At 43.7% G+C, this 12,270-nt stretch overlaps 1 protein-coding gene across 1 annotated transcript in view; it reads right to left on the bottom strand.

Annotated features, from left to right (window-relative positions):
- Positions 1-12,270, bottom strand: part of RAB5B (RAB5B, member RAS oncogene family) — a 53,434-nt gene that overhangs the window by 30,381 nt on the left and 10,783 nt on the right. Inside the window, exons 2-4 of the mRNA XM_073663714.1 lie at positions 7,641-7,909; positions 7,398-7,549; positions 3,467-3,589 (exon numbers count right to left, since the gene is read on the bottom strand). Of these exons, the coding sequence (XP_073519815.1) occupies positions 3,467-3,589; positions 7,398-7,549; positions 7,641-7,803 (438 nt within the window). The 5' untranslated portion in view covers positions 7,804-7,909. The remainder of the gene's footprint in view (positions 1-3,466; positions 3,590-7,397; positions 7,550-7,640; positions 7,910-12,270) is intronic.

Here is a 12,270-nt window from a genome sequence, read left to right as displayed (position 1 = left end):
AGTTGAATGTGCTGACAACAAAATCACACAAAAATCATCAATGGAAATCAAATTTATTAACCAATGGAGGCCTGGATTTGGAGTCACCCCCAAAATTAAAGTGGAAAAACACACTACAGGCTGATCCAACTTTGATGTAATGTCCCTAAAACAAGTCAAAATGAGGTTCAATATTGTGTGTGGCCTCCACGTGCCTGTATGACCTCCCTACAACGCCTGGGCATGCCCCTGATGAGGTAGAGGATGGTCTCCTGTGGGATCTCCTCCCAGACCTGGACTAAAGAATCCGCCAACGCCTGGACAGTCTGTGGTGCAATGTGACGTTGGTGAATGGAGCGAGACATGATGTCCCAGATATGCTCAATCGGATTCAGGTCTGGGGAACGGGCGGGCGAGTCCATAGCTTCAATGTCTTCATCTTGCAGGAACTGCTAACACACTCCAGCCACATGAGGTCTGGCATTGTCCTGCATTAGGAGGAACCCAGGGCCAACCGCACCAGCATATGGTCTCACAAGGGGTCTGAGGATCTCATCTCGGTACCGAACGGCAGTCAAGCTACCTCTGGCGAGCACATGGAGGGCTGTGCGGCCCTCCAAAGAAATGCCACCCCACACCATTACTGACCCACTGCCAAACCGGTCATACTGAAGGACGCTGCAGGCAGCAGATCGCTCTCCACGGCGTCTCCAGACTCTGTCACATGTGCTCAGTGTGAACCTGCTTTCATCTGTGAAGAGCACAGGGCGCCAGTGGCGACTTTGCCAATCCTGGTGTTCTGTGGCAAATGCCAAGCGTCCTGCACGGTGTTGGGCTGTGAGCACAACCCCCATCTGTGGACGTCAGGCCCTCATACCACCCTCATGGAGACTGTTTTTAACAGTTTGTGCAGACACATGCACATTTTGTGGCCTGCTGGAGGTCATTTTGCAGGGCTCTGGCAGTGCTCCTCCTGTTCCTCCTTGCACAAAGGAGGAGGTAAAGGTCCTGCTGCTGGGTTGTTGCCCTCCTACGGCCCCCTCCATGTCTCCTGGTGTACTGGCCTGTCTCCCGGTAGCGCCTCCAGCCTCTGGACACTACACTGACAGACACAGCAAACCTTCTTGCCACAGCACGCATTGATGTGCCATCCTGGATGAGCTGCACTACCTGAGCAACTTCTGTGGGTTGTAGAGTCCGTCTCATGCTACCACGAGTGTGAAAGCACAGCCAACATTCAAAAGTGACCAAAACATCAGCCAGAAAGCATTGGTACCAAGATGTGGTCTGTGGTCCCCACCTGCAGAACCACTCCTTTATTGAGGGTGTCTTGATAATTGCCAATAATTTCCATCTATTGTCTATTCCATTTGCACAACAGCATGTGAAATTGATTGTCAATCAGTGTTGCTTCCTAAGTGGACAGCTTGATTTCACAGAAGTTTGATTTACTTGGAGTTATATTCTGGTGTTTAAGTGTTCCCTTTATTTTTTTGAGCAGTGTATAAAGCTGGTGCCACTAACAATATTACTATTCTAAATACCAAAATTATATAACATTACCCTACATTGAGGCTTCCAAAATATGTAGTCAGTAACACTCAAAAGCACTGATGTACAGATGTCTGTCTAGTACAACACTGCAAGGCAAAAACTTGTGTTCAAAGCCCGAAAAGACTAATGTACAGTTTACAATGGCCGATTAATAATCCCACCTTTACTGGCCTGTATAGACAGGCCGACGAAAACCCATGGGCACAGAATGATTGTGCTAAAATACCACAGAATATTATCTCCTGTCTGTAAATGGGGATTTTTACGCCGAGCGCTAGACTTAGCCATTTCTGGTAGTCCCATAGCCAACGGATAGAGTGGAGGTCCGGCACGCACACCTCTGATTCATTCAACACTGGCTGCAGAGCCCAGCACTCCGGATTGATGGTGGTCCCAGCTGTCAGACCCACAGCAATCAGTAAGTTTTATCCTATCTTTTAAGGGGATAACTTTTTTTTTTTTTTTTTTTAGAAACGCTCTTTAGGAAAAAAAGGTCCAAATTTATTAGGTGTGGCATTAAATGAGAAGTTTGTTGGAGTGTATTGCAGCAACTGTTTTAAAAGAGGCACACCTACTAACACATTTGGCACATTTTAGACAGTCTTAAAGTAAGAACATTTAAAACTAGACTTAGATTGGTGTGATTTTCTAGTTTTAATAAATCTGACTAAGAGCTAGTGTACATCACCGTATTTTCTGTGTGAGTGTGATCCAACAAAACATTCACACCAATGTCATTCTATGGGGCACATGTCCAATATTTTCCTGCATCCAAGAAAAAAAAATGTCAGCATGCTAGAATTTGATCCAATATATGGATTGCACTCAGCCATGCAAGTCAATAAGTTCGTGGAAAACCACAGACTGCAATCGGATGATTTCCGCGCACTTACAGAATGCAGAAGATGGAGAAATTTCTAATTTCCATCTTCTCCTCCTCCGAGAAAATCAGAGTACACTGATCACACTCTGCATCAACTCTGATCTATCAGTGTGATTAGCAGAAATCGGCCAGATTCTCTCAGATGAGAGAATATAAGCTGGCGTGACTCTGGCCTAAAAGTGGCTTAGAAAAGTAAAAAGAAAATTGCACACAATTGGAGCGCAAAATTGCAACTTTGACATCAGTTTTAAGAATGGAGGTGATCTGGCACAAGCTTTTACCTCTTCTCTCTCAACTAAGGCTTTGTTCATGTCACGCTCCAAAGTTAGGAAGAATTATATATTTTTTTGGTGTATCCCCAAAAATAAGACGGGGTCTTATATTATTTTTTGCTCTGAAAGATGGGTTAGGGCTTATTTTCACGGAAGGACTTTTTTTTTTTTTTTTTTTTTTAAACAATAAATCAACATTTATTCAAATATAATCATGTCATCACACACAAGTATATATACACACACTGCACATACACATGTATATACACACAGTGCACATATGGTACATAAAAGCCTGTCTCCTCTTCAGTTCCTGTAGACTCCCACAGTTAAGAGACCTTTGGTGATATCCTGGACATCACCATCATCATCCTTCAGCAGACTTAACCTCAGAATAGAAACCCTGGGGGCCCTGAACAATTGCCCAGTTCCCCCCCCCCCTCCCCAGCCTAACGCCGACCCTGACTGCAACTAGGGCTTATTTTTGGAGTAGGGCTTCTAGTTCAAGCATGCTCCAAAAATCCATGTAAAATCATGCTAGGGCTTATTTTCAAGGAAACATGGTAGTAATGCTCCCAAAGTACAAGTCTAGAGAGGTCACAGAAGTCTAGTAGCCATACACAAATGTACTGTACAAACAGAATATGAACACAGCCCATATACCAGTTATGAAAATGATAAATGCAGGTATATATAAAATGCCTGCTGTCCCATATAGTGCATGTATGTATCAAGCTAAACAGAAAAATGCATAAAACTTCAGTCATTTTGGACTTACTTCATACTCAACCATGCGTTTGTTAGTGAGGTCAGCCTTGTTGCCAGCGAGGGCTATGACAATGTTGGGACTAGCTTGTCTCTGCAGCTCTTTAACCCATGTCTTCGCTCTGGCAAACGTCTCCTGCAATGAGAAACTGGTGAGTAAGAGGAAACCGAAGGGATGCCATCTTTAGAAAGCAGAAATGCTGTTTCCATCAATCTATTTCTCATTTGTTTGTGATCCCTCTTTGAATATCCTTTTAAAAATCAAGAACAACATCTGCCAGGAGTTTGTATGTTCTCCCCGTGTTTGCGTGGGTTTCCTCCGGGTTCTCCAGTTTCCTCCCACACTCCAAAGACATACTGATAGGGAATGTAGATTGTGAGCCCCAATGGAGACAGTGATGATGTCTGTAAAGCACTGTGGAATTAATGGCGCTATATAAGTGAGTAAAATAAATAAGTAAATGGTACATTATTGTATTCACGTGTGCTGACATCTAGTGGCCAAACTGTTTATAGAGCAGACTAATACAAAAAAAAACAAAAAACCACTTCGCAGCCTACTGTAGTGACAATGTAAGGCCATGTTCACACATGGAGGAAAATTTCTACTATAGATTTGGTGATAAATCCGTGACAATACAGCAATGAATCTGCAGACTAAATTTGCATGCGTTACTTGTGGATTTCATCCTACTTCATTTACTAAGCATTAAATAAAATCTGCATAAGAATGAACTGCAGATTTCAAATATGGATTATGCTTCTATATTTCAGTAGATTATTTTCCACAATGTGAATGGGATTTTGAAAAATCCTTTTACTTGTATTGTGCTGTAAATTGTGGCAGATTTGCACTGCAGAATTCATGATGTGTCAACTTGGCCCAAGACACAAAAGGAAGAACCGTATAGACACTGTAGAGTTGGGGAGACCACTGACCATCTCCGTGACCGGAGTGCTGAAAAAATGCACAAAACGCCATACCATACAGAAAAAACTACATGAACGACTACAAGCTGGCGGCAGCCGAGGTGATCAACAACATTTGTCTCATCATACAAAGAAAACGTGACTGCTACTAGACTGTGTATTACGAAGGCCAGTCTCATCCCAAGTGTCCTCGCAGAAACCTCAAACACCTTGACCTACACTCACTCTCTGAATCCCTCCTCCCTCTTACAGACATACATTCCTTACATGACGCAGATGTTGCTGCTGCTTTATATAACACCACAACAGCTGTAGCTCTCGATTTGGTCGCCCCTCTCACACCAGCCTGACTAAAGAACTGTGACGGGCCTCCAGGGTTGCTGAGCGGAGATGGAAAAGGTCCCACTCCATCGAGCACTTCATCGCATTCTAACAGTCCCTCACTACCTTCAAGTCCACACTCACTGCAGCAAAACAAACATACTTCTCATCTTTCATATCCTCCCTGTCTCACAACCCTAAACAGCTATTCAACACCTTAAATTCTCTCCTCCGCCCCCCAGCATCTCCTCCCTCTCCTCGAATCTCAACTTTGCCTCATTCTTCAAGCAGAAGATTGATACCATCAGACAAAGCTTTTGCCTAAAGTCCCCACAGCCCCTCCTCATATCTACTCAACCTTCCTCCTCCAAACCCAACTTCTCCACATTTACAGAAGATCAAGTCTCCTCTTTACTTTCCAAATCACACCTCACCATCTGCGAACTTGACCCAATTTCGTCCCACCTCATCCCTAACCTTACCAACTTCATCCCAACCCTAACCCACCTCTTTAACCTGTCACTAACAACCGCTGTCTTCCCCTCATGTTTCAAACATGCCTCAATCACAACCATCCTCTCCAACTAGCTATTGCCCCATATCACTTCTCCCCTATGCCTCAAAACTACTGGAACAACAAGTCCATTCTGAACCGTCTTCCCACCTCTCCTCATGTTCCCTCTTCGACCGCTTACAATCTGGCTTCCAACCGCATCACTCCACTGAAACTGCCATTAATAAAGTCACGAACGACCTACTAGCCGCCAAATCCAAGCGACACTACTAAGTCCTCCTCCTCCTGGGCCTGTCATCAGTCTTCGACACAGTGAACCATTCCCTCTTACTCCAGACTAGTGTTGAGCGAGTATGTTCTATTAACCCTTTCACAGAGTATGCTCGGGCCGAGCTCCGAGTATTTATAGCTGCTCGGTGATATAGTTGAATCGCTCCCGTGTGCATGATTTGCAACTGTTTGACAGTTTTATTACATGTGAGGAATGTCTATTTCTTACACATTCCTCACATGTAATAAAGCTGCCAAACAGTTGCAAATCATGCACACGGGAGCGATTCAACCATATCACCGAGCAGCTATAAATACTCGGAGCTCGGCCCGAGCATACTCGGACCAGAACATACTCGCTCAACCCTACTGCAGACTCATCTCTTGGCATCATGGACCTGGCCCTATCTTGGATCTCCTCATACCTAACAGACCGGACATGCAGTGTCTCTCACTCACACACCACCTCCTCATCATCATCTCGCCCCCCAGTGCTCTTATCCATCTACACATTTGGCCTGGGACAACTCAGTCTCATGGCTTTCAGTATCACCTCTATGCTGTTGACCCACAGATCTACCTCTGTGTACCTGATAGCACCTCCTTACTAATCAGAATACCACAATGTCTGTCCGCTATTTCATCCTTCTTCTCTGCTAGATTTCTAAAATTTAACATTGATAAAACTGAATTCATCATCTTTCCCCTATCTCACTCAGTCCCCCCATCTGACCCATCCATCAAAGTTAATGGCTGCCCACTCTCCCCAGTCCCACAAGCTCGCTGCCTTGGGGTAACCCTGAACTCTGATCTCTTCTTCAAGCCACATATCCAAGCCCTTTCCACTTCCTGCCGACTCCAACTCAAAAATATCTCCCGGATCCGCACATTCCTCAACCATGAATCTGCAAAAAACACTAGTGCACGCCCTTATCATCTCCCGCCTTGACTACTGCAACCTGCTGCTCTGTGGCCTCCCTTCTAACACTCTCTCACCCCTCCAATCTATCCTAAACTCTGCTGCCCGACTAATCCACCTGTCCCCCCGCTATTCCCCAGACTCTCCCCTCTGTCAATCTCTGCACTGGCTCCCCATTGCACGTAGCCTCCAATCCTCACAAGATCTCCTTCTCTACTCCCCTCTTATCTCCTCTTCCCACAATAGCATACAAGATTTCTCTTGTGCTTCCCCCCTACTCTGGATCTCTCTACCCCAACATATCAGACTCTCGCCTACCATGGAAACCTTCAAAAGGAACCTGAAGACCCACCTCTTCCGACAAGCCTACAACCTGCAGTAAACCTCGCTCCACCATGCCGCTGCACGACCAGCTCTACCCTCACCTACTGTATCCTCACCCATCCATTGTAGATTGTGAGCCCTCGCGGGCAGGGTCCTCTCTCCTCCTGTGCCAGTCGCTGACTCGTTTTGTTAAGAGTATTGTAAGTGTTTTTGCTATGTATACCCCTTTTTTCACATGTAAAGCGCCATGGAATAAATGGTGCTATAATAATAATTATTAATAATAATAACTGCCCCACATATAACCCAATGGGTCTGCTTTACCAAACCTGAGAAATAAAGAAAAAAAAATCCCTGCAACCAATCAGAGCTTGTCTTTCATTCCTCACATTACTCTGGAGAAACGAAAGCTGTGCTGTGATTGACTGCTATGAGCAACAAGCCTAGTTTTTCTCTTTGAGTGTGTTGATAATTGAGGCCTATATATGGATTATACATATTTTTCTCATAAAAACGCATTAGATATGTTTTAGATGCTTTCTCTTCTCTAATACATTGCAGAATTACAGAGCAAAGAAAAACAGTATAAATAAATAAGAGTGTGCACAAAGCAAAAATGTCACAGGGAGCTCTGGCCGCTCCTCCAGAGCATGACGTCATCAGTACCTGGTTGGTGATGTCATACACCACGATTGCAGCTTGCGCTCCCCGATAGTACATGGGTGCCAGGCTGTGGTATCGCTCTTGTCCCGCTGTATCCCAGATCTCAAATTTTACCGTTGTGTCATCCAAACAGACAGATTGTGTAAGAAATGCAGCTGCAAAGAGGCACAAAATGGGATTAGAAAGAGATTTGGAAATGGAATGAAGACACAATCCTGCCTCTTTGGCCGTGGATGAGGCTCCTACCTCCAATTGTGCTTTCCTGGAATTCATGGAACTGGCCTTTGACAAAACGTAACACCAGACTTGACTTGCCGACTGCAGATTCCCCCAGCAACACCAACTTAAACTGGCAGATCTTACTGGCCTGAGACTGACCGTTCGGCCTCGCTGCTCCTCTCCCGGCCATTTCCTCAAAACAAAATTACAAGGAACGCTCCAGAGGATGGAGAACTGGAAGCGACTTTCTTGAGCTTGTGTTGATGTGAGGGAGAAGGTCCAGACAAGGGCAGAGTCTGCAAAACAGGAAAAAAAATCATAACCCGTTTAATCCTACAGAATATTTCTGCATGCACCAAAGATGGCTGCTCTGATCTGTAAACGACGAGAATTAGTGCACGTAATTAGGTACTGCCAGAAAAGAACTCCTTACGGGGGTGACGGGGGTTAGAAGAGAAGGTTTTTTTTTTATTCTTTTCACTTTTGTCACGGCTTCTCTACTAAAAAAACTCTCTCAGTTTCTTCTAAACATAAAAACTTCAGTATAGAAAGGGGTCTGTTCAAATTCATTGTACAAATTTTGGGAGGGTGGGGGGTTTGCAGAATGTGCAGGAACTTATGGAAACCCCTTATAAATAAATGGTCCACTGAGCATTTAGATATATCCCAAAATGTGAGAAAAATTATAGCAGCAGGTGGCATTGGATTAGATAAGACCCGGGCAAAGTGTGGCCCGCGGGCTGAGATAGCCGAAGAGCTGAAAACACTGCCCCACAAGCTGCAGTATGTGGCCGGCCGCCCCTGCTCGGCATCCTGATATCACCGTCAGCATCCTCAGGATACAAGTAATGGTGCATAGAACGGTGGAGGAGGAAGCCGCTGGCTCCTTCTCCCACCAATCAGCATGTGCGCTTGAGACGGCAGACGCGATGACGCCACTACATTGCACAAAGCGAAGGACAGAGCAGAGCGCCGGGGTAACTGGAGAAGGGCATTTTAATATGTACGAATGTGTGTGGGCTCATACTGTATATAAGGGGGCTGTGTGGGGGCTCATACTGTATATAGGGAGGCTGTTCATAATGTATATAGGGGTACATACTGTATATAGCGGTGCTTTGTGTGGGATCATTTTTATTTATATAGCGCCAACATATTCTGCAGCACTTTACAATTAAGTGGTGACATATACAGACAATAATCATAGTGTACATATGGGGAGCTATGTGTAGGGGCTCCTATTGTATATAAGGGTAGTATATAAAAATAAAAAAGTTCATCCAGCTCACCATACGTAGTAGAGTTCCTCAGGACGTGCAGGGATTGTGAGCCTGTGTTGGCAGCAGGGTGGATCAACGGCAGGAAAGATTATCCAGCACAAAATCCAGGGAAATCATTAAAAACCAGAAATGTATTTAAACATGATTAAAAAGATGCTCTATACAGCATGCTATCTGACGCGTTTCGAACTGTGTGTTCTTATTCATAGTAAGTGAACAGAAATAGAAACGCGTCAGATAGCATGCTGTGTAGAGCATCTTTTTAATCATGTTTAAATACATTTCTGGTTTTTAATTATTTCCCTGGATTTTGTGCTGGATAATCTCTCTTCCCTGCCGTGTATATAGGGGGCTGTGTGTGGGCTCATACAGTATAGGGGTATGTCAGCATACTTAATTCTACTCAATATTAAGTGATACAATATTAATATAAAGCAGAATTTCAGCCTATTGATTCGGCCTCCACAACAGTCACAGTCTCTCAGGTGACCCCTTGGGAAAATTAAATGCCCACCCCTAGATTAGAGGGTTGCAGCATGATACATATTTTATACAGTCCTTACAGCAGCTGCACAAACCTTTGAAGTGAATTGTTATTTTAGGCCTGTAAGGTAAGCTAGAAATCCTTCCCACCATGAGTTACACCACCTATGCAACCAGAACTATTGATCTATAGCATACAAATGTACACTGCCATTTCACCTGCGCCATTCCAGCACTCTGTGCCACTCTCTGCGTTACATTGCCTGGCTGCAGAAGTGACATCACCCGTAGCCCACGTGACAGTTACAGCCAATCACTGGTCTCTATGGTATTTGGCCTGAGGCCACTGAGGCGAATAACTGGCTGAATAGGTCACATGGGCGTATGTGAGGTCACCACTGCCGCCAGGAAAACCGAGGCCCAGGAATACGGTGCTGGACTGGTGGGGACGGAATCGGCGAGTATACATCTGTATATTTGTTTGTTGTTGGTGGCTGTGCTAAAACCCTTTAAAATTATCACTTGAAGTCAAACATTTCATTTTAGGCCTAGAAAACCATCATATGAGGCTGTTACCTCCAGTTATGTCCAATAAAGTCTGGCGATGACTCCAAACATAAATCGGTGCCTCTAAGGCTGCGTTCACACTTACGCAGATCACTACATTGGTGTCTGTCGGAATCTCGGAAACTGTATTCCCACAGGAGCCTCGATGGAGCCATTCACTTAGATGACGCTGACAGTCACTGTGGACCCTCTCTGGCCTCCGTCCTGGCAGTAGTCATCTTTTTAAGATACTCACAGAAGAATGGTTAAGTGTCAGCTTAAATCAAGTGAATGGCTCCATCATGACCCTGCCGGTATAGAGTTTTTAGGAATTCAGACAAAAACCCAATGTTGTGCTTGACGGATAGCGCTGTATAAATGTGAACCTGCCATAAAAAGTGTTAGCTGGTAAGAATATTCCCTGAAGGCTATGTTCACATGTTGTGTTTTTGCTGCGTTATTTTTTGGAAGCAAAACAGCAGACTTTTCTGAGATTTTGCTGCGTTTTTTGCGTGGTTTTGTCAGTGTACATTTGTCTCTTGTGCATGCGAATAAAGTTTAATGGCCAAAAAAAAAATAACCCGATTCAACTGCCTCAACTGCAGGTATCAGGTTTTGCTGTGTTTTTGATTGCAAAACCTGATACCTGCGTTTTGTTTTGTTTTTTTACAGCATTTTTTCCACTACCGGTGAAAAACGCTGAAAGTAGTGACATGCTGCATTTTGCAAAAACCAAGGTTTTGCACAAAATACGGAGGACCATAAAAAACAAGGTGTGTGCATGAGATTTCTGAAATCCCAGACTTTGCTGGTACTGAAATGCGCAGGTAAAAATTTGCATAAAGGCATCAAAAACCACTGAAAAAATGCAATGTGTGAACATAGCCTAACACTAGAGCTCAATCCCCCTTGGAGAAGGAAAGTCTGGATGGAGCGACCGTAGAGTATGTGCAATTTTGCTCTATAAGGCCATGTGCACACGATGAGTATTTGGTGAGTTTTCTACCTTAGTATTTGTAAGACGAAACATGGCCTTACAGCTCCAGGGAACAGACAGAAATTAAGCAATAGACTGGAATGGTTGCTCACATCTACCAATTTCACTTTTTTCCAAAGGAAATCTGGAAAGTTGCAGTCTGATTTGTTGCTATACACAAACAACTTCACTTTTCCTCTACAATATGTGGATAAAGTCTGCACATTGCTTGATGCATAACCGCAAAACCAACACCAGGACTGTGATTATCCCCAAATCAGACACACCTCATTTGATGGGCAGGCGACCATGATGGGACACTTAAATAATTCCTGCACCCGTGCCAAAAAAATTGAACAAAGAACAATTGGAAAAGTTAATCCTTCTTGTCCTGTGACTGCTGCAGGCCGGTCGACATCACATGGTTGGGCTATTTTATTCCTATAAAACTGCATTTTTGTGACAATCAGTATATAAGCAGCCAACCTGAAAGTGCCCTCTAGAAGGCGGGTTCACATTTTTCATTTTTTTTTAATATTTATGTAACCAGATGTCAGTTAAATGGTGTGTCTCATGAGAGTCATTTATGGTAAATCCACAGGCTACTCTGTAAAAGTTTAAGGGTTTGTTCACACATTGCATTTTGATGTGTTTTTGCCATGGAAAAAAAACACAGCTTTTTACAGTACCAGCAGAGTGAATTAGATTTCTGAAACCCAAAGCACATGCTGTTTTTTTTAAATCAATTGCAGCATGCCAATTCCTTCAGCATTTTTGCAGTGTCTTTCACCCAAATTAATGGGAAAAACACGTAATAAAAAAAACCACACACCATAAAAACCACACAGCATTATTCTGCCCAACACTCTAATTTTTACAGTAGAAAATTCTCCTGCATATACTAAGCGTGTGAACATATCCCAAGACTATGTGCACACGTTGAGTATTTGCAGTGGATTTTGCTGCAGCAAAGTGTTGGCAGAAAAACAGCTGGATAAAATACAAGTGTTTTTTATCCCATTCATTTTAATTGGTGAAAAAAATAAATAAAAATCTGTGGCCAAAACCATATAAAGTCAGGTCTCATCTCTAGGATGAGATATAGAGATCTACTGGTTTCCACAATGAGTGGGCCCTGATTCACTTTTCTGACTTGTGTCTACTGCAGTGACAGGACAGGAGGACGTACATGAATACAGCAACTTGTATAAATCCACAAAATGATCAATACCAATTTTTTATGGGTAATGAAAGCAACACCTCCTATCTATGAGAAATGTCCTTGGATAATGTAGAAATGCAGATTGTAATTGGAAAGTAGTTAACACATCACAATAAATCCAGAATGACGCTATATACACCCCAAGAGCTC

Source organism: Phyllobates terribilis, unplaced genomic scaffold, assembly GCF_046119375.1.
Source record: "Phyllobates terribilis strain yellow unplaced genomic scaffold, ASM4611937v1 Scaffold_2__4_contigs__length_985480577, whole genome shotgun sequence".
NCBI lineage: Eukaryota > Metazoa > Chordata > Amphibia > Anura > Dendrobatidae > Phyllobates > Phyllobates terribilis.
This window is presented reverse-complemented; position numbering and strand designations above follow the sequence as displayed.